This window comes from Mesoplodon mirus (genome assembly GCF_964341445.2).
Source record: "Mesoplodon mirus genome assembly, chromosome: 7".
Taxonomy (NCBI): domain Eukaryota; kingdom Metazoa; phylum Chordata; class Mammalia; order Artiodactyla; family Ziphiidae; genus Mesoplodon; species Mesoplodon mirus.
The window spans coordinates 62,940,905-62,967,514 of record NC_138983.1 but is presented as its reverse complement, the minus strand read 5'-3'; the positions used below and the strand labels follow the sequence as shown (position 1 = coordinate 62,967,514).

The following is a 26,610-nucleotide window of genomic DNA, read 5'->3' as shown; positions in this document are numbered from 1 at the left end:
GTTGTGGCATGTGCTTATGATACATATAAGAGATAAGGTCACATTACAAGTCAGTGTGAGGCAGTTCAGTAAACAGTATTTAAGGTAAATTTGTATCTTTAATGGGACCTACTAAAACCAAGGAATAATCTTAGCTTAGAAGAAGGCTTGTAAATACTGTTCAATGAGATAAAATACGTGAAAATGTTTTATACTATAAAATGTTAAATTTCCAATCATTATTACAATATCTATTACATTTGTGTTCTGTGTTTTTGATTTCCTGCTTATTGTTAAGTTTCTCACATCTTTTTGACATGTGAAAATCTGTCATTGTAAAATGCAAAACAAAGTTAGTAACACTACATAGTATTACACAAAAGGTATTCTAGCAGCTATAAAGAAGAGGCACTATTCCCTTACATGATAGATTGCTTATAGAAAAATTTAACCAAAACCACGTCATTACTATCTCCTGGAATAAGCCTTATTATAAACAAGAATTTTTTTTTAATCAAAGCAGTACATTTTGGTTTGAATAAAGGAATATGAACTTTCTCTAAACTTGGGACATTGTATTCTTACAGGAGAGCTATTGGAATTAAGAATAACAGCATCTTATGATTTATAGCACATTTACAAAGTAAAGGTCAAAATCTATAATAAAAAGTGATGTAAAGACTATGGCTGAGTCCCTTTGCTGTGCACCTGAAGCTATCACACCATTGTTAATTAGCTATACTCCAATATAAAATAAAAAATTAAAAAGAGATGTAAAGAAAAATGGAATTGGGCTTCCCTGGTGGTGCAATGGTTAAGAATCCGCCTGCCAGTGCAGGGGACACAGGTTCACGCCCTGGTCTGGGAAGATCCCACATGCCACGGAGCAACTAAGCCCGTGCGCTGCAACTACTGATCCTGCACTCTAGATCCTGCGAGCCACTACTGAGCCCGCCTGCCACAACTACTGAAGCCCGCGCACCTAGAGCCCGTGCTCTGCAACAAGGGAAGCCACTGCAATGAGAAGCCCGCACACCTCAATGAAGAGTAGCCCCCGCTCGCGGCAACTAGGGAAAGCCCGCACGCAGCAATGAAGACCCAAAGCAGCCAAAAATAAAATAAAGCAAAAAAGAAAAAAAATTTTTTTAATTAAAAAAAAAGAAAAATGGAATTGTTTTTATTTAATATTGATTAACATTATATCGGACCTTTTTTCTTTTTTTTTTTTTTTTTTTTTTTTTTTTTTGCTGTACGCGGGCCTCTCACTGCTGTGGCCTCTCCCATTGCGGAGCACAGGCTCCGGACACACAGGCTCCGCGGCCATGGCTCGCGGGCCCAGCCGCTCCGCGGCATGTGGGATCTTCCGGGATCGGGGCACGAACCCGTGTCCCCTGCATCGGCAGGCGGACTCTCAACCACTGCGCCACCAGGGAAGCCCTCTTTCTTGTTAATAGTTATTCCAGTTAGTGAATATTTAATAAAAGGATAGCTTTAAGAAATGACCAATGCATTCTATTTTATGTTTAGGTTAATGCAGGTTAATGGTCATTTATATGAAATGGTTATGCACTTACTCAAGCTGACTTCTCACGGTACTCTAGGGCATGTATCACGATCTCATAAAATTGTGGATAGCTTTATCTCTTTCAGGAATTTTAGTCATTCTTCTGTCCTGAAAGGACAAAATTTGTTAGTAATCCATAAAGAATATGATTCATTAAGTGTGGAAATCTTTGGTAAATTCATATTCATCACGTTTTTATTATTTCTAAGAATTCCAGGAACCACCCAACCTAATTTTAGCTTTTGCTTTGTAACAAATGAAAATCTTTCAAGAGCATATGGATCTTATCACACATAATAAAAAGTAAACAGATATTTCCCTTTGGATATGTGCATTCCATAGACATCTAATACTTGGTTACATTTCACTGTATAGAAACTATACGAGCTCCAAAGGAGATAGAAATACAGTTCTTGGCCTCCACAAGTAGGGGGAAAAAGCTTCCCTTGGTAAAATACCCAGAAAACTAAGAAAATTCATTCCTGCATGAATGCAGTGAACAAATATTAAGTAAGTATCAACTATGTGGCCAGCTCTTGGTTTAGTAACCAGGAAATTACCAGTGAACAAAACAGAAATCCTGGTCTTTGTGGAGCACATTCTAGTGGAGGAGATAAACAAACCAGAAAACAAATATAGGTGAAATAGATAATATGTTGTCATGCCATGGAGAAAAATAAAATATATTTTATTTTTATTAAGGAAGAGGATATAGGGAGTGTTAGGGCATTGCAGTTTCAAGTAGGGTGCCAACAAAGGCTTAACAGAGCAGAAGTTTGCTTGAATGAAGACCCAAGGGAGATGAGGGAATTATTTATTGTATCTATTCCAGGCAAAGGAATAACAAAGTGCTTGAGACCCTTATGTGGGAGCATGCCCAGCATGTTGGAGGAGCAGCAGGGAAGCAAAGTGGGGCTGAAGAGGGACAGAGGAGACTAAAGGAAGCTGTTAAAATAACCCAGACAAGTGATGATAGTGGCCCACAGTACTGTGGTAGCAGTGGAGGTGGTGAGAAATCAGGACTGCTGACAGTTTGGATACGGGTTATGAAAGAGAGGGGAATCAGGATTTTTGATTTGCTAAATGGGAGGATAGAATTTCCATTAACTGAGATAGGGAATACTGCAGGAGGAGTGGAGTTTGGGAAGAAAGGTTGGAGCTGTATTTTGGACATGTTTGAGATACCTATTAGTCATCTAAGTGGAGAGGTCAAGCAGGCAGTTGGATATGGCATTTTGTGGCATGTGGGAGAGAGGTTTGGCAGGAGAGATAAGTATGAGCAAATGTGTGACATGTTGATGAACTGTGCTAAGAATTAATAGTAGGAGAAAAATCAGTAAAGGAAAGGCTTCAGGAAGGAAGATAATTCCTAAGCTGGACCTTCGATTAATGGAAAAGAAAGAGAAGAGGATTCTAGTTAGGGAAAATGTCCTAGCATCTTAGAACATTATATAGAAATCTGAATACTTTACTACCTTGGTTTCTTTTTCTTTTCACTTGGAAATTTTATAGTGCGTCATATAGTATTATGGAACAATAGGTGCACAGGAAATATTTGTTGACTAATAAATGAGAATAATATTTTTCAAAGTTTATTTTATTAACTAGTATTTAACCACTGAACATTTAGGGTTTTAAAAAAATTCTAGATATTTTTATTGTGCTAAAATATGCATAACATAAGCTTTACCATTTCAACCACTTTTAAGTGTACAGTTCAGTGGCACTAGGTACATTCTGAAACTCAGTTTTGTGTATAAAAATATCCTCTGTTTTCAAAAGATCAGCATTGTTGCTTCTGAGCAAAAAGAATTTAGAGCTGATTGGGCTTTACTTTTAAGAGCAATGAGTATTCTGCAACATAATCCTAAATGATTATCGCTTTTGTTTGAAAGATTGGGAGAAGTCCAAAAAGCAAAAATGAAAAATAGTGCCTTACTTCTAAAACAGAATTTTTCTTTCCTTGAAAACTGAATTTCCATTAAGTGAGTGTCATTTGTATTTGTATGGGGTCACTAATGAATGTGTCTTATTTACCTTTGATTACTGGTACCTCACACAGAAACCAAATGCTCAAATAAAATTGTGGTATATATCTGGAGCTTAAGGAGTTTTCAAAAATGAAATAAGTATGCCCTGTTTCATAATTTCTTTGCCTACTTGCTTCTCAGATTCCTCTCCAAGTATGTTTATTTTTAGTTTGAGTTTTGTAAATTATATTTTGTAATTAACTTTGGATTTTGTAAATTACATGAAAGTGTGTGATACGTCTATATTTTGTGAGTTATAAACCTAAGATATTGTCCGTCTGTTGATTACAGTGTCTCTTTCTTTAGGGAACAAAGAAAGATGAGATTGAAGGTGAAGTGGAAGTGTCTGGTTTAATTCAGCCTGCAGAAGTGTTTGCTCCCAAAAGCCTGGTGTTGGTATCCAGATTAGATTATCCAGAAATTTTTAGGGTAAAGAACTCATAGTTGTCATTATTGATTCATATTATTGTATAAATCTATTTTGAATGAACCACGGTAGCAAATTCTTTGCATCTAAAATATCTTTAAATTGATTAGGAATTCATCAATAAAATAAAATTACTGTGAACAGAAGAAATGTATTTCATGTTGGATAAAATAAGTACCTGAGTAAGTTAATATGACTATTTAAACTTCTAAGGATGTAGTGTTTGTTTTAAAATAGGTCCCATCTTTACTGACTCCAAAATTTATGAATCCTAAAGAAATCATTTGATTACCTGTATCAAATTTAAAATGCATTACTAATATAACAACTTAGTGTATTTTTATTGATCTTCTTTTTAGGAGTCCAGGTTCAAGGAAATAGGATAAGTATTTGTGATTTCAAATAGTTGTGATCATACTGCTATCCATATAGCTCTAAAATATTGTTTACTTCCAGATATTTTATTTTTTTAGATAGTTAGAATTTGCAAATGTAGAAAAAATTTACTTTAGTTATAAATACATTTAAACTTTGCAAGAAGAGGGCTTATTTTTCTTATTTCAGTGTAATCTTTAATAATAGTAATGTTGACCATTGTCCAGAGTCACAGATCTTCTTTGGAAGGTATAAACTATACCTTAAAATTTCTCAAGGATTTGGGAAATTGATACATAATTTCTGGAAAACTTTTTCATATTGTTGAGATTATATATATTCTTAGTGTCAAGATTTCAATGACAGTGGCTAACTCCTAACAGATACTAATTTTTTAGTTATAAGTTTTAATAAACTGATAGATTCATATGATTACATTTTATCTTCCACTTTACCACCTACCTTCTTCTGAGCTTAAAGTGTTAATCACATCTTGTCTCTATTTTGCTGTTCTTTGTAATAATTCACATAAGTTAAGTTTTTCTGTAGAATAAATGTTCTGAATTTATAAGAATCACAAAACAAGATAAAGTTTCTAAGTTTTTATCTTGAAATTTGGAGTTCTGCAAAATAAGTTGAGACAGAAACAGTTTTAAGCCCTACAAATTTGCTAGAGTGGTTATCTAAGCACAAACACCTGTTTTACAAATTATGGATTTCTGCTTTTTATAAACTCATCTCAAAAGCTCATTTAGAGCTTCTGGTTCTGGAGGAAAATTTAATAAACTTAATAACATTTGCTGCTTAAAATTTATTCCATGGTCACTGTAGAATCTACTAGGTTCAAAGAGAAATTTTCCTGGAAGCAGATGTCACAACAATTTATTTTTAGTGCTTGCTTTTTCCATGAAATAACTACATGCATCTTTTCTTTTCAGGCTTGCCTAGGTTTGATCTATACTGTATATGTGGACACTCTGAATGTCTCCTTGGAAAGTCTCATTGCAAACCTGTGTGCGTGTCTTGTCCCAGCAGCTGGAGGGTCTCAGGTAAATAGAATAAAAAGGGAGATGAAGAGGGCCTGCTTCTCTTCTCCTCTCCTCCAATAAATTTAGTTTATGAATAAAAGGAAAGAAAGAATTCTTCAAATATTTTCATTTTAAAGACGATCTTAGTTTAATTAAGCATTGTCCCTATGGTCTGCCTTCTAGAGACTCAAGATTCCATTCTTAGGTCATAGGGTTAATTTTAACACAGGGTTCACCTTTCACATAGCATAGTTAGAAGTCATATTCTGTGTAACTTGAACTCTAGCTTACGCTTTCTTGGAAATACACTTTTTAAAGTTGAACTTCAAATGTGTTCTTTGTACCTTTCTTATTATTCCTTTGTATGGTTATGCCTCATTTTATTAACTTAAAATTTTTTTCAGTGATAAAAATTAGGAGGTAACATTAAGAAAACTTTTAATATAATTCTTTGTAACATTATAACTACTTCTGGATAGATTAATTCATTTCTTCATTTCCCTGGACAAAAGCAATTATATGTGGTCCTAAAACCATTTTGTATGTTGTGTGTAATCTTTAATAGAATAGCTTGCATTTAAGCTTCAAAAGAGGAGGGCTTATTTTTCTCATTTCAGTTTGCTACCTTTAGTAATGATAATGTTAACCATTGTCCAAAATCACAGACCTTCTTTGGAAAATATAATCTATACCTTAAAATTTCCCAAGGATTTTGTCATAGATTGAGCCCATGAGGACATTAACCTCTTCTACTGAAATAAAACTTTCTCAAAGTGGCATGTTTTTCATCTTCTGTATGTCCTGAAATTTTTATATTCGTCTCTGAAGTAGAAAAATGAGAACTTCAGTTGCTATGACTTAATATTTCTAGAGAACTTTTTTTTTAAAGGCTCCTTTCCTTAAGTCCTAAAATTGATTAGCTGATCACTTATTTTGCTTCTTCTTTTGTAATACTGAGGAAAAGGACAGCCCTCTAAAAATTACAGTTTTTTATCCTCAGTCTGATAGAGATGTTACTTATAGTAAAAATGGCATCTTTTTTCCATGCCCTTTGCCTTTTTAGCTGTCTCCTGTCTTTCCTAGCATCTTTTGGTTACTCTTAAGGTTTTTTTCCTCCTGCACTCTCCTCCCTCATTCTCCCATTTCTGCTATAAGGGCATAATATGAAATGTGAGTTTGGTCACGATTGGACCTAAACTTTAAAGCAGCCGAGTTGTTTTATGAGCCTTTATTAAGATGGGAATTTTGTTGACATGATTTTATTTTATTTATTTTTTAATTTTAAAAACATTTTTATTGTAGCTGCTAGAAATTTTTAAATTACATTCATGGTTCATATTACTGTATTTCTTTTGTTTTTCCACTTTTATTGACATATAACTGGCATATAAATGTTAGCTTTAACATTTTACTATTTTTTAGTTAAGTAGTATTATCAGTGATTTGTGTATCTCATGATTACTAAATTTTCACCTTTCAACTACTGAATTTTCTTGTACCGTATTCACTTGGACACAAAGTAACTTGAATGTTTTGGGCTGCATTATTGCCCTTCGCATCTGTTAATTGGTTCTTATATGGTCATCATCTGCTTTAAATTTGAACTTCAAAGGGATTTTTTTATCTTAAGAAAATGTCTGAAAAGAAATCATTTATGGTGTGTGTGTGTGTTTTCCGCCCATTCTGCAGAAGCTGTTTTCCTTGGGTGCAGGAGATAGACAGCTGATCCAGACTCCCTTGCATGATAGTCTTCCTGTCACAGGCACTAGTGCGGCTCTCCTGTTCCAGCAATTGGGTATGTCTTCTCCCATTTTCAGTGTTCTTATAAAAGCCTATGAAAAAGAGATTGATTTTAAGCCTACATCACCCGACATAAATCAGGAAAATAAAAAGCAAACCATTAGATAACTGATATATAAAATACATAATTATATGAGTTCTAATCTTAACTAATATTCATTCTTTTTTAAAATTAACCCAGGCCCCTTTTGCTCTTAAGTCAATTAAGCTTTTAGAAAGTAAACATATTTTCTGTGCTTTAAAAGGCGAATAGATAGTATATTTTGTTTTTCCTTAGATGAATTGCTTTTATAGAAACCTTGTCAGATAGAACTAAAAGTCCCATCCTTTTCATCCCACCACCTGTATCAGGACTTTAATTTTCTAGCAATGGCTAGGATGATGTATTAGGGGGAGGACACTAGAAAGTGCCCTCTGTACATTGGACAACTCATACTTCATTAAAGGAGTACTATAACTTAAAAATGAGTATGTTTTAGACCATTGCTGCCAGAGATTCCCACTTACTTTACCTCTTACTTATCCTTTATATGTACCTGTGTAAGAGTGTTCCACTCTCTTTGATTCAGTCTTTCTCATTGTTCTCCATCTGTGTTTGTCTTCTTCTAGTTGAATTGAAACATTCCCTTTCCTGGGGCTCATAGTCTAGTAGTTCTCCATGGAATTCTTAATTCCTTGCACAAAAATTCTACCTTCTTATTTTCCTCCTATCTCATGTTGAATTTTACTCCCTGCTTAACTCTGAAATTTATCTCTCCTTTTTCTTTAGTGGCCCCATCCTAATTCTTCTGCTGTGACTTCAGTCAGTGAAATTTAGAAAGCCTTAGAAGAGATTAATGTAAATACAAGTAGAGTTCTAGTATCCTAATAAAGATGAATGGTGACATCAACCCCAAAGTAGTAGTTCTGTATTACATCTGCCCCCACCTTAGGGGTTTAAACTCTCAAAAATTACATATTCCTTCTCTTCCTCCCTGAAAGTTTCTGCTCATTGAGTCATCTCAACCAAGTTCTAATTTAATTAAAGCTATTTTCCTTAACATGTGAAATAGGTACTGTCTCCCTGGTGGCACTTACTTCTCTAAAGAATATCTTGTTGACTAAAACCTCCCTCCACAAACTTTGGATATAATCTTAGGGGTTCATGGACTACCTGCAGCCTGTCCATGGTGCCTCCTAATCACTGACTGAATTGATTTTAGCTAACCACTATTCACCTGACCTTTTTCAGTTAAGAGGGCCTGTATACCTCTGAAGGGTCAGTCAAAGCCAAAGGTCTACCATGAAGAGGAATAGAAGGATATGACACAAAATTTCACATTCCCAAATGCTACCATTGATCTTATACTTAATGAGCACCTTATAAACCTCTCATGCTTTTGCATTTTTACAGTGATCTGAAGGGGAGGGCAGGGATTGTTACTGGCATTAATGCCCAGGACCCAGGGATATTAAACATTCTTCGTGCATAATATATATGCACCAGAAGATTTTTTACCTCAAATACTAGTAGCACTCCTGATGAGAAAAACTGCTATAGATAAAGTATAAATTTATAAAACCTGGACCTCTCTTCCAGTAGTGATGGCCTTTGTAATCCAGACTAACCCTCTTAACAATGAATACTAGGAAAGCTATACAAGTATAAACAACTTCTACTTGAAAGCGTCAGAAGCAGTAAATAATGACCAAACCATGGTCCAAGAGAAGAAAAAAACCTAGAGAAGTGAACCAGATATTTGGGACCACTTTTTCCCAAGCATCTCTTGATTTTGAAAGAAGTTACTGAAAAACTGATCTCCATACTATTGATGTCCAACAGCGAAGGGGAGAATCGGAGTTCAGATTTTACCAAGGGAAATTCCTTTACAAAGCTCTCTTGCTTTGAGTTGGGACCATAAAGGACCACATCCTGGGAGAGAGTAAATCACAAGTAGACAGTCCACCTGAGGAACTGAAGTACAGCTTGAAATCATTTCAGTTCCTAGAAACAGATTAAAATGATCCTTGGGCCTCCCTGGTGGCGCAGTGGTTGAGAGTCCGCCTGCCGATGCAGGGGATACGGGTTCGTGCCCCGGTCTGGGAGGATCCCATATGCCGCGGAGCGGCTGGGCCCGTGAGCCATGGCCGCTGGGCCTGCGCATCCGGAGCCTGTGCTCCGCAACGGGAGAGGCCACAACAGTGAGAGGCCCGCATACCGCAAAAAGAAAAAAAAAAATAAATAAATAAATAAAATGATCCTTAATGCTACTATCTTTAGCCTTATAGTAGGAGTAAAAGTAAATCCTTTATGGAGCAAGATAACTGCATTCTAGGCCTCCAATATATCTACAGATTTTTACATGTATGCCCAGTACTCTCCAAAGAAGACATACAGATGGCCAAGAGCACATGAAAAGATGTTCGACATCACTAGTTATTAGAGAAATATAAATCAAAACTACAATGAAGTATCACCTCACACCTGTTAGAGTGGCAAACATCAAAAAATCTGTAAACAGTAAATGCTGGAGAGGGTGTGGAGAAAAGCGAATCCTCCTACACTGTTGGTGGGAATGTAAATTGGTACAGCCACTATGGAGAACAGTATGGAGATTCCTTAAAAAACTAAAAGTAGAGCTACCATATGATCCAGCAATCCCACTCCAGGGTATATACCCAGAGAAAACCGTAATTTGAAAGGATACAGGCACCCCAATGTTCATTGAAGCACTATTTACAATAGCCAGGACATGGAATCAACCTAAATGTCCATCGACGGTGGAATGGATAAAGCAGATGTGGTACATATATACCATATATACCAATATATGTGGTACATATATACCAATATTACTCAGCCATAAAAAAGGACGAAATAATGCCATCTGCAGCAACATGGATAGACCTAGAGATTGTCATACTGAGTGAAATAAGTCAAACAGAAAAAGACAAATATCATATGATAACACATGTGGAATCTAAAAAATGGTACAAATGAACCTATTTACAAAACAGAAATAGAGTCACAGATGTAGAAAACAAACTTATGGCTACTAAGGGGGAAAGGGGGAGAGATAAATTAGGAGATTGGGATTGACATATACACACTACTGCATATAAAAGATAACTAATAAGAACCTACTGTATAGCACAGGGAACTCTATTCAGTGCTCTGTAACAACCTATAAGGGAATGGAGTCTAGAAGAGAGTGGATATATGTATATGTATGGCTGATTCACTTTACTGTACAGCAGAAACTAACACAACATTGTAAATCAACTATACTCCAATGAAAAAATTAATTTAAAAAAATAAAGCAGACCATCAAGTTAAAAAAAATAACCAGAAACATGAGGACTAAAGCTATCTGAAAGAAATATAAAAGAAACCATAGACAATATAAAAGGTAGTTATCGGATATTAAAATAACTATGCTTAAATAGTGAAGGAGATAGACAGTCAAGAGTGAGAATTTAGGGAGCGACATCAGCAAGATGGCACAATAGGAAGTCCCAGTCCTCGTTCTCCCACAGAAATATCAATTTAACAATTATATACAGACCAAAAAACCTTTGTGAGAATTCCAGAAGCTACTTAAGAAGTTGTGGTACCCCAGTTGATCACAGAGCTGACTGAGAACAGCTACATTGAAACAGGTAAGAAGAGCAAGTTCACTTTACCTGGTCAGCCTCACCCCCAAGCCAGCACAGCCAGCACTGGAAGAGAACGCCCAGCTTGCAGCTTCTCCTTGGGGGAAAGGGAAGGAGAGAAGTGGAGTGTCCGTCCAATGTTGAGATTTACAAAGGGCTGGCCAAGAAACTGGTTTTTGTCTTGCCATATTCGGAGCACTGACAGAATTAGCATATTTTGGATGCCTGAGGGCCACTGGAAGCAAAGAAGAATGAGGGGTGGCTTGCTGCCTTGGGAGAAGGTGCACAATCCCTTGGGAAGGAGGGAGAGGAACATTAGCATTCCAGCTTTTCAGAGGGCTGCCTGAAGTGGAGGAATGGGAACTTTAGTTTACTGCTAATGGGAGTGTGAATGGGACAGCTACCTTGGAATACAGTTTGACTTTTTAAAAAAGTTAAATAAACCAAATAATCCAGCCATTTCACTCCTAGGCGTTTACTTAAGGAAAATGATAGCATTGTCCATAAAAAATATTTGTACATGAATGGTCATATCCATATTTTTATAAGAGTGAAAATCTGGAAACAAGCTTAGTGTCCATAAATGTAATGAATAATGGTTATGGTAATGGATAAATAATCTGTGGTATATCCATACAGTGGAATACTACTAGGCAATATAAAGAAATGAATTGTTGGTACGTATTACTACATGGATTAATTTGAAAATAATTATACTCAATGAAAAAAAACAGGGCTTCCCTGGTGGCGTAGTGGTTGAGAGTCCGCCTGCTGATGCAGGGGACGCGGGTTCGTGCCCTGGTCCGGGAGGATCCCACATGCCGCGGAGCGGCTGGGCCCGTGAGCCGTGGCCGCTGAGCCTGCGCTCCGCAACGGTAGAGGCCACAGCAGTGAGAGGACCGCGTACCGCAAAAAAAAAAAAAAAAACAAGAAAGAATGCATCTTGTATAGTTCAGTTTCTCTAAAGTTCTAGAAAAGCTTCAAAAATAAATGAAAAAGAAATTATCGAAATAGAACATCATTTTACAACCCTCGCAGAAGAAAAACAGGCAGATATTATGTTCCTAACCTTGCCAAACACTACCTGTGTTTTGCCAGAGAACTTAAATCTGATTCTGATCATAGGAAATACAGAAGATGGGGAACATGTTGCCCCAAGACACTACAGTTGTCAAAATCCAGGCTCTAGGAAACTATTGGTCAATGTCCCAGGTTCTGTTTTTTTTTGCGGTACGCGCACCTCTCACTGTTGTGGCCTCTCCCGTTGCGGAGCACAGGCTCTGGACGCGCAGGCTCAGCGGCCATGGCTCACGGGCCCAGCCGCTCCGCGGCATGTGTTATCCTCCCGGACCGGGGCACGAACCTGTGTCCCCTGCATCGGCAGGTGGACTCTCAACCACTGCGCCACCAGGGAAGCCCGTCCCAGGTTCTTTAACATATAAATGACAAGGAATGAAGGAGGAACCACTAGATTAAAAGGGATTTGAGGGACTCCCCTGCTGGTCCAGTCGTTAAGACTTCGTGCTTCCACTGCAGGGGGCTTGGGTTCGATCCCTGGTCAGGGAACTAAGATCCTGCGTGCCACGCAGTGTGGCCAAAATTTTTTTTAAAAAAAGATTTGAAATACCTCCCATTTTTAATAGAGTGAGATTGAACTATAGTGTCTAGGGATGCAAATGTCTATAGGAGAAGTCAGGAAAATGGTCAGTAAAGTCAGGATATTGGTTACTTATGGCAGTAGAGAGGTGGTTGTGATTAGAGGCACATAGAAGGGGCTTCTAGGGCTGCTAGCAAAGTTCTTTCTTGACCTAGGTAGTGTTTGTAAGATAATTCATTAAGCTATACATTTGATTTGTATGCTTTTCTACATTTGTCCTTTATCTTACAATACAAATATTTAGAAAACTTGTACAACTATTTAACTCTTCATATGTACACCTTTTATTTTTTAAAAAAGTACAATGCTTGAATAAATTAGAGATTTTATCCTGAGACAACAAAAAGTCTAGAGATAGGCAGTACAGGACTGATATATTGATTCCTAAATGTCTTCAAGGGAGAGTATGGAAGTTCTACTCTGTGCTTTTTCCTTATTTATTAATAGGGAGTTTTCCCTGACTTGACTGGGAGCTTCAAGAACTGCCTTGTCTTATTATTCTTTGCATTCTGTATATCTGGCATAGTGCCTCGGGCACAGAAGGCATCAGTTTTTCTTGAATAAATTAATACACTAGCCATGAAGAAAATGGCAGTCATATCTCCTAGGAGAGTTCTGTGTATGGATGAAGTGCACCAGAACACGATGATTAGCCATTTGAATATCAAATTTCATTATTTTACTCTCTAGTATTTTGAGCTTAGTTATCTTTTGCTTACATATTCAAAACTTACTTTTCCAGGGAAAGAATAAGGAAAAGATAAGAAGGGAAAGGAGAAAGAAAGATGCTTCTAAAAGAGCACTGTATGCAGAGTTGTAGTTCTCAGAGCATGTGGTACTGATAATTCTGCTAAAGGCATGCTCTTATCACCAGTCATTTTGGTTGGACTGTTGTTGAAGGTCAGTATTAGACCATTATCAGAGTTCACTACCTGGGTTGGGGGTGGGGTAGTGGTGGTAGATTTTACAAAGCACAGACAGGAAGCAGATAAGACTCTAGGATTCTTTTGTAGCCTTGACTAGTTTTCCTGTAAAAAGTCTAAATGTAATTACAGCATTTCCTTGGTTCTTCTCTCCAAGGATTGTTATGATAATGCCTTTGTTTTTCACAGTTTCGGAGGTCTCTGTGTTTGCCTGGAGTAATCATGTGGACTGCTGCCATTACCCGCCTCATTCCTTAAAATTTTCTGTTAACCATCGTCATCTCCAATTTAACACCTATTTTATTTATTTGTTTGTATCTCTTTGTAGTCTATGTGAATTGTTTTTGTTTACCTGAAGACTTGTGTTTTGTGTGGAAAATTGTAATTTTTTTACATTAATAAGACTATATTCACAAGAACTGGTTGCTATAGCCCCTCTGATTTTTTAATCTAATCCATAGCTCAGTTATCCTTCCTTGACCCAAATAATTTTGTGAAATTCTCATGACATCTTTTGTCATATATATTCACCTATAATTTGGTTTCTAACTATAAATACACTAGTTTTAGAATACTTATTCCCTAATTTTTATAGTATACTATTTATTAGACATTTTTAAAGTCACAGACTAAAATGATCTTGGGCCTTTAGCTATTGTCACTTTGTTTCCATAGTAAAACAACATTAGGCATGTAACATCTGTGTTTATTGGTATTTTATTGACATATATATAAGTTTAAGGTTTACAGTGTGGTGATTTGATGCTTGTACATACTGAAAAATAATTACCACAATAAGATTAGTTAACACCTCCATCCCCTCACATAACTGGTATCATTTGTGTGTGTGCTGTTAACATTTAGCATCTACTCTTTTCACTGTTTTCAAGTATGTAATACAGTATTGTTAATTATAGTCACCATGCTGTACATTAGATTCTCAGAATTTATTCATCTTATACCTGGAATTTGTACCCTTTGACCAATATCTTCCCACTTCCCCCACCCCTTAGCCCCTGGCAACCACCATTCTACTCTTTATTTCTGTGAGTTCAGTTTTTTTAGATTCCATATATAAATGAGAATATAGAGTATTTGGCTTTCTCTATCTGACTTATTTCACTTAGCATAGTAACTTCAGGGTCTGTCCATGTTGTCATGAAAGACAGGGTTTCCTTCCTTTTTATGGTTGAATAATATTCCAATGTACTATATGTATATTTTCTTTTTCCATTCATCTGTTGATGGACACTTAGGTTGTTTCCATGTCCTGGCTATTGTGAATAATGCTACAATGAACACATGAGTGTAGATACCTCTTTGAGATACTGATTTCATTCCCTTTGGATATATACCCAGAAGTGGAATTGCTGGATCATATTGTAGTTCTATTTTTCATTTCTTGAGGAAGCTTCATACTGTTTAACCTAGTAGCTGGACCAATTTACATTCCCACCAACAGTGTAGAAGGATTCCCTCTTCTCTTTTGATAATAATCATTCTAACTGTTGTAAGATGGTATCTCATTGTGGTTTTGATTTACATTTCCTTGATGATTAGTGAAGTTGAGCATCTTTTCATGTGCCTGTTGGCATTTGTATATCTTCTTTGGAAAAACATCTATTCGAGTTCTTTGCCCATTTTTTAATCTTTTTTTTTCTTTTTGCTATTGAGTTGTATGAGTTCCTGATATATTTTAGTTACTAATATCTTATCAAATAGATGGTTTGCCTGTAATTTCTCCTATTCTGTAGACTGCCTTTTCGTTTTGCTGATAGTTTCCTTTGCTGTTCAGAAACTTTTTAGTTGGTGTAGTCGCACTTGTTTATTTTTGCTTTTGCTGCTTGAGCTTTGGGTGTCACATCCAAAAAATCATTGCCAAGACCAATATCAAGAAGATTTTTCCCTGTTTCCTTTAGTAGTTTTATAGTTTTGGTTCTTTTATTTATTATTTAATACACTTCGTGTTATTTTTTGTGAGTGGTGTGAGATAGGGGTCCAATTTCATTCTTTTGTGCACGAATATCCAATTTTTCCAGCATCACTTGTTGAAGAGACTGTCCTTTCCTCATTGAATATTTTTGGCTTCTTTGTCAAATATTAGTTGACTGCATAAGTGTGAGCTTCTTTCTACACTCTCAATTCTATTCCATTGATCTATGTGTCTGTTTTTATGCCAATACTACACTTTTTGATTATTGTAGCCTTGTAATATAGTTTAAAATCAGGAATTGTGAAACCTGTAGCTCTGTTCTTCTTTCTCAGGATCCCTTTGGCTATCTAGGGACTTATATGAATTTTAGGATTGATTTTTTTTCTATGTCTATGAAAAATATAATTATTTTGATTGCATTGAATCCATAGGTGGTTTGAGGTAATATGGATATTTCAACAATGTTAATACTTCTGATTTATGAATATGGGATATATTTCAATTTATTTGTGTCTTCTTCAGTTTCTTTCATCAAAGTGTCATAGTTTTCAATGTACAGATCTTTTACCTCCTTGGTTAAATTTATTCCTAAGTACTTTATTCATTTTGATGCTACTGTAAATGGGATTATTTTAGTTCTTTTTCAGATAGTTCATTGTTAGTATATAGAAATGCAACCCATTTTTGTATGTTGATTTTATATCCTGTAACTTTACTGAATTTGTTTATTAGTTCTAACAACTCTTTGGTGGAGTCTTTAGAATTTTCTATATATAAGATCATATCATCTGCAAATGGAGACAGTTTTACTTCTTCCATTCGGATTTGAATGCTTTCTATTTTGTTTTCTTCCCTAATTGCTCTGGCTAGGACTTCCGGTACTATGTTGAAGAGGAATGGGCAGCCTTGTCCTGTTCCTGATCTTAGCAGGAAAGCTTTCATGCTTTCACTGTTAAATATTCAGTAAGATGTGAGCTCTGGGCTTGTCATATGTGGCATTTATTATGTTGGAGTATGTTTTTTCTATACCCAATTTGTTGAGAGTTTTTATCATGAAAGAATGTTCAATCAGATGTTTTTTCTGCATCTGTTGAGATAATCATAGGATTTTTTTAATCTTTAATTTCATTACTGTGGTATATCACATTGATGGATTTGTATATGTTGAACTTTCCTTACATTCTGGGAGTAAATTCCAGTTGACCGTTGTATATGATCCTTTTAATGTGCTGTTGAATTTATTTTGCTGGTATTTTATTGAGAATTTTCATGTCTGTGTTAATCAGTAATATTGGCCTGCAGTTTTCTTTTCTTACAGAGTCCTTATCTGGCTTTGTTATTAGGGTAATTCTGGCCTTAGGGAATGTTCCTTCCTCTTCAGTTTTTTGGAAGAGTTTGAGAAGAATTGGTATTAATTCTTCTCTAAGTGTTTGGTGGAATTCACCAGTGAAACCATCTGGTCCAGAACTTTTCTTTGTTGGGAGGTTTTGATTACCATTTCAATCTCCTTATTCATTATTGGTCTGATCAAGATTTTTATTTCCTCATGATTCCATCTTGGTATAAACTTTTTTATATGCATACTTCCTTTTTGCTCACCCATATTTAGTCAGTTTTTCATTAGCAATTATTGAGTCAATATTTCTGTATATTATATCTAATACTAAATATAGATTTTTTTTAAAATTACTAAAATAGCTAGAGTTTTCTTCAGTTTATCTTATAAACATAATTTTTCCTTTTTACATAAATATCCTTAAAATGTTGATTGTAACCATAACTTGCTATTTAGAAAGTTATTTCTGCTTTTAAATATTTTAATGGAAAACTTCTGGCATTCTCTCTTTTGTCTTCCTCTGGAATAGCTTCTGTTTGTAATGCTATATAATTAATCTTAAAGTGACATTAACTTTTATAAGAGTATCAAAAATAATTTATGTTCCTGAAATAGAAAGAAGAAAGATGTCAGAGGAAAGAATGAAGGCTTAGGTTGTGGAAAATGGTTCTCTTTAAAGGTAACACCTTTAAGAAGAATATGTTGATTGGTAAACTTATGAACCACATGATTAGTGCATCAGTTGTAGAATGATTTTTGTTCTTTTTCCTTAAATGATCAAAATCTAGTGTCTTGGATCATATTACTATTTTCATTAGTTTTCCTAGATTATTCATGTAGCATTATTGTTTTAGTCTTATTCTCAGTTATAATGGAAAAAAATGAAGTAGCCGTTTTTTTTCTCAATACATGTAGTTTAAAAGGTAGTTGGAGGGACTTCCCTGATGGCGCAGTGGTTAAGAATCCACCTGCCAATGCAGGGGACACGGGTTCGAGCCCTGGTCTGGGAAGATCCCACATGCTGCGCAGCAACTAAGCCTGTGCATCACAACTACTGAGCCTGCACTCTGGAGCCCGTGAGCCACAGCTACTGAGCCCGCGTGCCACAGCTACTGAAGCCTGCGCACCTAGAGCCCACGCTCTGCAACAAGAGAAGCCACCGCAGTGAGAAGCCTGTGCACCGCAATGAAGGGTAGCCCCCGCTCACACGCAGCAACAAAGAGAGAGAAAGCCCACATGCAGCAACAAAGACCCAATGTGACCAAAAATTAATTAATTAATTAATTTTTAAAATTAAAAAAAAGAAAAAAAGGTAGTTGGAGAATTTGCGGGCACAAGAGTTTAGACCGTTACTATAAATGGCATGTTGTGCTCTAGGTAGGAAAGAAGGAAATAGGAAATTTAGTGTTTTACTGTAACTGTATTTAGGATTAATCACTTTTTGACCGTTTATAATTTTATTTATTTATTTAGGGCTGCGCTGGGTCTTTGTTGCCACTCGTTTGCTTTCTCTAGTTGCGGCGAGTGGGGGCTACTCTTCGTTATGGTGCACGGGCTTCTTGTTGCGGCGCACGGGCTCAGTAATTGTGGCATGTGTGCTCAGTAGTTGTGGCTCGTGGGCTCCAGAGCGCAGGCTCAGCAATTGTGGCACACTGGCTTAGTTGCTCCATGGCATGTGGGATCTTCCAGGACCAGGGATCATACCTGCATCCCCTGTGTTGGCAACCGGATTCTTAACCACTGCACCACCAGGGAAGTCCATCATTTTTTGACAGTTTAGATGTCAACTGTTTGTCTTGGGGATTTGAAACAAATCTTCTCACTAGTCTGTTCTGGAGCACTTTTCTGAAGAAACTTCTTACCATGTCTACTTTATTACAGAGTCCTAAGAATTTCTAGGGAAGACTGTTCAATTTACGTTTTGGTAATAAATAGCACAAAGAATAAACTTTCTATAATGCCGATCTGCAGGAGTATATTTTTCTCATCAGATGTTTACAAAACCATTACCATGTGCTAGGTCCTGTGCTAGTCACTACGGATATAAAGGTGAAACAACCTCAGCCCTTATCCCAGATAATACTTTTAGCCTAGTGGAGAAACAGATACATTTTAAAAATTACAGTACAGTATAATTAGTGCAATAATAGAGATACTAAGAGCTAACTCTTACTAGCTAGAAAAGTGGAAGAAGGACATTCTAGGCAGAAAGAAGAACATAAGCAACGGTAGAGAGCCATGACAGGCCTTCATGAAATAGTAAGATGTTTGATGAAGCTTGAGCATTCAGCAGTAGTCAGAATGTTATCAGGAAATTGATTGCTTTCTTTTCAAAATTAAACATTAAATATTTATGCTAGTTTTATAAAGGAAACCATTTTTAAAATACCAAAGACTGACAGTCATTGACCAATGGAGTGCTTGTTGACTAATGTACTATGCTTGCTAGAATTACACATAAATAAAGTATGTGCTTGCTACATGATATCATTTGAGGACAGTTCATAAGAATCCTGATTCAAAACTATCTTCTCCATTTTCCTTTTATGGCATTTAAATGCTACCACTAAATAGTTGCCCCGTCTTTGAATTGAGTTATCCTTTAATGAACGCAAATGTCTGAGGCAAGATAGCTATTAACTGTTATCCACCATTGTCACAAAGTTCTCTTGTGTAAAATATCATTTTGCTCTGTTTTTGGCCCCGCGCTGCGCAACATGTGGGATCTTAGTTCCCCGACCAGGGATCAAATGCGTTGGCCCACTGCAGTGGAAGCACTGAGTCTTATTAACCACTGGACTACCAGGGAAGTTCCTCTTTGAGCACTTTAGAGATTAATCTTATAAAATATGGTTATTCCAACAATTAAGTATGCAGCTTACAAATGGTGGCAAGATAAATTATCCTCTTTTCTGTGCTCTGTAGCATTTTTTACAGGTCGCTGTTCTGTTGTGTGTTAATTATTTTTTTACCAACCTGCCATCTTCACTGAGCTGCGAGCTCCTACAAACCTGCCTCAGTTTTTTTTATATCTATCCCTAGAGTTTAGCAGTTTCTTATATATCTCAGCAGCTAGGTAAAGGTTTAACAGTAGAGGCAGGGAAGAAAGGGGAGAAGAAAGTTTTTTTTTGTTTTTTTTTTTTTTTTGCATTACGCGGGCCTCTCACTGCTGTGCCTCTCCCGTTGCGGAGCACAGGCTCCGGACGCGCAGGCTCAGCAGCCATGGCTCACGGGCCCAGCCGCTCCGTGGCATGTGGGATCTTCCCGGACTGGGGCACGAACCCGCGTCCCCTGCATCGGCAGGCGGACTCTCAACCACTGCGCCACCAGGGAAGCCCAAGAAAGTTTTAATTAAAAGAATTCGTTCTGCCAAGGCACTTGCTTCCTGTTTGTTCCTCGCTTTAATTCTCCAGTTATTCACTCTATATTATCCTTTCCCTTTGTTTGCTCTTCTGCTCCTAAAGCCTCTTTTGTTTCCTGCTTCTTAAATTGAAACATTAAAGTAGATTTAAAAACCTGGTCATTCAGAACAGGCACAGACTAAGAATCTGGACCATTTGGGGTTGATGTGATTACCCTTGACCCAGAGAACCAATTGTGTTGATCAACAAGGAAGGAAATGTGCTATACCTTTTTACAAAGTTTTGCTTGAGTTGGTCTTCTGTGGATTGTTACTTGGGCTATAGATATACAGTTGTAGATTTGAATTCTTTGTGGTCATAAGTATTTGTTAAATGACTTCTTGTATTTAAAGATTACCAGATTGCTAAACTCTACTTATAAGCATGTAAAGTGTACTTAATTCATGTCACATTCAAGGGAATAAGCCCATGTTCATAACCACTAAAATATACCGATGCATACTTGCCCAGTTCAGTTACATTTCTTAGTTATTTTTTACTTAGAAGATTTCCATTTATAATATATTTGGAAATAATATGCTGAATTTGTAACAAATATTAAACATTGCTTCTCAGTGGTAGTTACAAAACTAAACTATATAAAGCTTTAGATAATCTGGGAGGGTAGGGATTTTGTTTTTCTTCATTATTGTATTCCTGATACCTTGTGCATAGTAGCTACTCAACAAATAACAACCGAATGAATGAGAAATCTCCTTTTTCATGACTTGTATTAAGCCATGGCCATTGTTAAGTTTTCTCCATTGTGGATTGACAGAATTATAGTAAATTGTTTAAGGCTTTTGGAAATATAGCCTGTCTTGAAAACCATGGCCTTCAGTTCCTCAATTTGCCCATTTCAAAGCTGAGACATAGTGTTCTATTTGTGTAACATATCGTTATTATTCAGAGAAGGGGAGGATTCTGGAGAAAAGTTTTGGGTGTTGTTTTTTCAAAACGGGAAACAAATATGTTCATTAATGTTTGATGCTATGAATTTTAGAACTTTAACCCCTAAAGAAAAGTTAAGATCAGGAAGTAATTTTTCAGAATGTTTTACTATTTAAATAATCAACAGGATGTGTATGTACCATTATAGTGAAATCAGCAGTAATTATCACTGGAATGTTTGTTTTTCATATTGTTTTCTCTACTGTTATTGTGTAGCTTTGGATGGACGCTGGCTACCAAAGACTAGGAAACAATTCAAGGTTATTTAGAAAGCTGATTATGACTAGTAGTTCAAAGAAAATGAATTTCTAAATAACTCTGTGAACACAGCAACAAGTGTTGCTAGTTAGGAATAAAAACATTAATGTAATTTCTTAAAATATTTGAGATTGTTAATTATCTAAAGCTGAAGAAAGCATGTTATATTTAAAAATACAAAGTTTAAGCAATCCTTCAGTTAGTCACAGGTAAATTTTATTCTATATTACATTAAATAATTTTCTGGATAATGAGAAACTTACCCTTTAAGCACTAGAATATTATCCCAACTCATTTCTAATACATGAGACATAAATCCTCTATTAGTAAATATAGTCTAATATTTCACCCCTTGATATCACAAATTGATTGTTTTTACTGATATAAGTAGGTTAGAGTCCCTTAAAAGTGCATGCCTTCCTTCTTCACAATTTATCTACTACTACATGATGCCAGCTATGACTTTTATTTTCTGATGGATTATCTTTTTTGTGAGGGATTACAGAGGGTTCACATGGGAGTGGAAAGGGAAAAGTTCTTCCCTAGAGTCTTCAGGAAAAAAGCTTGGACTCCTTACTATGGTATACAAATTCTTCATGAACCTACCCTTGGCAAAACTACTTGTAGGTCTCTCTGAGTACCTTTTCCTTCCTCAGTCCTCTGTTTCTTTGCACATGGTCTTCTGTCAACTTTGAAAGCCTTACTGCTCTTGTCTCCCTAACTCTAACTTCTGCTTATCCTTCAAAATACAACTCGAGTGTCAGCTCCTTTAGGTGGGCCCAGTGTGATCATAAAGGTCCTTAAAAGATGGAAGAGGGAAACAAAAGAGTCAGTGTCAGAGTGGTGTACTCTGACATCACACAAGGGACAAAGACTCAACCGGCCTTACCAGCTTTGACGATAGAAGGGAGCCATGAGCTCAGGAATGTGGGCAGGTGCTGGAAGCTGGAAAAGCCAAGAGTAGGGCTTCTGACCTCCTGAACTTTAAGATAATATATTCATGTGGTTTTAAGCCATTAAGTTTGTGGTAATTTATTATAATAGCCATTGGAAATTAATACAGCTGCAGACTTTTTTAATATAAATTTTTATTTTTAAATGCTTTGACTCACAAGAAGTTGCTAAAAATGGTACAGAGAATTCTCAAGAATACATCACCTACCTTCCCCCAACAATAATGTCTTATGTAATCATAGTACATTATAACAACCAGGGAATTGATATTGGCACAATACTATTAATTCAAGGAAGGAGTGACACTTCTCTGAGTAGACCTTCTTATGTAGTTTTGACTTCTCAAAACTTATTTAGGTCTCACGTCTTCAGAAAACAATATTAGATCAATCATGATGGGAAGAAATAAAAAAAATTAAAACTGAAAGCATACAGAAACAAACTCCACTCTCTTTCATATGAATAACATAACCATACTGAAGAGGAAAAACTAATCAAAGTAACTTATAAACACAGTATTTGACTATATAACCTCAGTTTTGGAGAGAATTGCAAATGAATTGTTAACTCCTTTTTAGTTGGTGTGATTTTTTTTGAGTTAGAATGGCTGAAAAAATCATGCAGTTTATATATAATATAAGATTTAGCAAATGAATAAATGTGTGTATGTTATTAGAATCCAGGGTTCTCACTGGAAGAAGGGACATACAAATATGTATTGGAGTCAGTGGGGAGACCCTATGAGAATAGACTGGAATTGAAAGTAATGATGTGGACTCAGGATTTCTCAAATATATGTATATGTGTGTATACATATATATGTGTGTGTGTCTGTTTGTCTTTATGCATGTATACGTGTTCATGTATGTGCATGTATCTGCTGTATCTGCAGAAGTAGCCCAGAAACAAAGACACCCTAGAAGAAATGATCTAACATTTACCCTAAACCCCATTATCCTTGATCTTTAATGCCATTCCTCACAAAAAGGAACCAGCCTCCTTGGAGAAGTGGCTGACTTCAGAGCAGGGACAGGGTAGGTAAAATATGAGCCTGGATTATTTTGTCAAGCCAGAAAGTAAGAAAAAAAAAAAATGAGTTCATGTCACAGGGACACAAGAACTAGGTTTAAAAGGGTGCCCACTGTCTAAATCTAGGACTTAATTGGCACAAAAATAATTAAGGGCAGTAATTTCTTATAGAATGTTGGAATAAAAAAATAGAAATCCCAAAAAAAAAAGAAATCCATGAGTCCATACTGATAATGCATATATAAATAAGCAGGTTAGTGGGGGAATAAATGAGGGTTCTACTTATTGCAGAATGTTGAGTGCTGACTGGTGAATGTGGAGGAAGTGCTGGATTTGGAAAAGCATTTTATGATTGTCATAGTAAAGACTGATTCACATAGTAATTATCAATAGATGCTAAATCTAGGCAGAAATTTTGGTGAGGAACAAGATATTTGCATGGTCTAAAGTGTCTGAACACAGATTGCTTATTAGTTATAAGGAAAAATATGAAGTATACATTAGAGAAGTTAGATAGCAATAAAGTTTAGGTGAACAAAATTGTCATCACCAAGGATAATGATTCTGGTTATGGCAGTATGAAGAGTTAATCCTCTCCCTAAAGAATCAGTGTGAAACTAGACAGAAATTGTTGTACAGTTATTGTACAACTATTTCAGTGCTCTGGAAATTGACCAAAAGCAAACAACAAACTCAGAAGCATTTATTCATGCTAGACCTTTGGATAAGAATAGTAGGAACCTGCAGCATTCTTACCTGGGGTGACTCCCATCTTTCCCACATGTCAGTACTATCAGTGAAAATGATAGTTTTGCTAGGGCAGGGCTGGCCATAAAACCAGCAACTTTGCTGCCAAAAGGGGGGAAAGCTTAAGCCCACAGCATCATTGTCAGGAAAAATAATATTGAATCCAGAAGGAAATGAAAGGGAAAAAACTCTAACTCTGCTTGTCTAAGTTATAATCCTATTTGGGGCTAGTGGCAGACCTGCTAGAAATTTAACAGGAAAATCCTGGTAATGAGAGAGTCATAGGAGGGCTAGATGAGACACAGGACCAAGATGGCAACATAGGAGGCTCCTGAATTTCACTCTTTCACAGAGAGCTACACATGGAGCAATTCCCTGTGAGAGAAATCCAGAAACTAGTTAAGTTACTCCTGTACCTTGGGCTCCTAAGAAAATACCCACGTTGAAATGGGTAGGAATGATGGAGATACACTCCTGCCATAAACCCCACTCCTTGCACAGCACCAAATAATGGAGAGGGAACCCCCAACGCCCAGCTTCTGCCTGAAGAGCCAAGGGTTGGGGCCACACATCTTGAACATCAACTTTTAAGGCTCCCACCTGAGGAATGGTTCCCTCAAACTCCTTGCTCTGAAAGCCAACAGAGTTTGTGTTCACAAGTCCCATAGGACTATAGAACACAAAGAAGCAGTTCTTAATGGGTGTGTGAGCACTTACTGTGGTTATCCCTCCAGGCTCAGTGCAGAGGAAGCAGGCAAAAATACCCTTCTCCCAGTGTTTCCCTAAAAGGTGTTTGACTGCATACTTTACAGGGTACAGCTTCTAATTAACACAGAGCTAGGTGCTGACTGCTGTCCTCACCAGAGCCTAAAAGAAAAAAGACTTACTTCAGCTTTCATGATACATATACACTGAAGGTGAAGCTATATAAAAATATATCTGGGCTTCCCTGATGGCGCAGTGGTTGAGAGTCCACCTGCCGATGCAGGGGATACAGGTTCGTGCCCTGGTCCGGGAAGATCCCACATGCCACGTAGCGGCTAGGCCCATGAGCCATGGCCGCTGAGCCTGCGTGTCCGGAGCCTGTGCTCCGCAAAGGGAGAGGCCACAACAGTGAGAGGTCCGTGTACCACACACACACACACACTATATATATATATATATATATATATATATATATAATGCAAATAAAAGCCAAAGGAAAGCACAGATAGCTACATTGATATCAGACAGAATAGACTTTAAACCAAAAACTGTAATAAGAGACAGAGTCATTATATAATGATAAAATAGTCAATTCATCAAGAGGTTATAACAACTAAATATTTATGTACCCAACATCAGAGTACTTAAATATATAAAGCAAATATTAACAGAGCTGAAGGGAAAAGTTGACAGCAATACAATAATAGTAGAAGACTTCAGTACCCCACATTCAAAATGGATAAGTCATCCAAACAGAAAATCAATAAGGCAAATAGTAAGGACTTAAACAACATGTTATAGCAGATGGACCTAACAGACATATACAAAACCTTCCATCCAACAGCAACAAAATATACACATTCTTCTCAAGCACACATTGAACATTCTCCAGGATGAATTGTATATTGGGCTACAAAACAAGTCTTAATAAATTTATGAAGATTAAAATCATATCAAGTGTGTTTTTCAACCAGGATGGTGTGAAACTAGAAATCGGTATCAAGAAGAAAACTTTTAAATTCACAAATGTATAGAGATGAAGCAACATGCTCCTGAACAACCAGTGAGTCAGTGAAAACATCAGAAATATCATGAGACAAACGAAAATGGAAAAGCAAACACCAAAACTTACGGGATGCAGCAAATGCAGATCTAAGAGGGAAGTTTACGGTGATAAATATCTACATTAAGAAAAAAGAAAGATCTCAAATATCCTAACTTTACATTCCAAGGAATTAGAAAAAGAACAAATGAAGCCTGACGTTAGTAGAAGGAAGGAAATAACAAAGATCAGAGCAAAAAATAAATGAAATAGAGAATAAAAAGACAGTAGAAAAGATCAATGAAACTAACAGCTGTTTCTTAAAAAAGATAAGTAGAATTGACAAACCTTTAGCTAGACTTAGGAAAAAAAAGAGAAAATACTCAAATAAGTAAAATCAGGTATGAAAGAGGGGACATGACAACTGATACCACAGAAACACTAGGGATCATAGTGAGTACTGTGAAAATACCTACAGTTAGGTAACCTAGAAGAATGAATAAATTCCTAGAAACATACAACCTACCAAAACGAAATAATAAATAGAAAATCTGAACAGAACAATTACTAAGGAGATTGAATCAGTAATCAAAAACATTCCCAAAAGGAAAGTGCAGGACCACATGGCTTCACTGGTGAATCCAACCAAAAATTGAAAGAAGAATTAATACCTGTCCATTACAAACTCTTCCAAAAAATGGAAGTGGGAACACTTGCAAACTCATTTTAAAAGACCAGGATTACTACCCTGGTACCAAAGCCAGACTTGGACACTACAAGAAAAGGAAACTAGAAGCCAACATCCCTGATGAACTTAGATGAAAAAATCTTCAACAAA

At 36.5% G+C, this 26,610-nt stretch overlaps 1 protein-coding gene across 7 annotated transcripts in view; it reads left to right on the top strand.

Moving 5' to 3' along the window:
• The window catches only part of SBF2 (SET binding factor 2), a 474,973-nt gene that overhangs the window by 223,345 nt on the left and 225,018 nt on the right, over positions 1–26,610 (top strand). For all 7 annotated transcript variants that reach the window (XM_082626802.1, XM_082626803.1, XM_082626801.1 and 4 more), the window contains 3 exons: positions 3,880–4,002; positions 5,314–5,424; positions 7,093–7,198. In XM_082626802.1, coding sequence (XP_082482928.1) covers positions 3,880–4,002; positions 5,314–5,424; positions 7,093–7,198 — 340 coding nt within the window. The remainder of the gene's footprint in view (positions 1–3,879; positions 4,003–5,313; positions 5,425–7,092; positions 7,199–26,610) is intronic.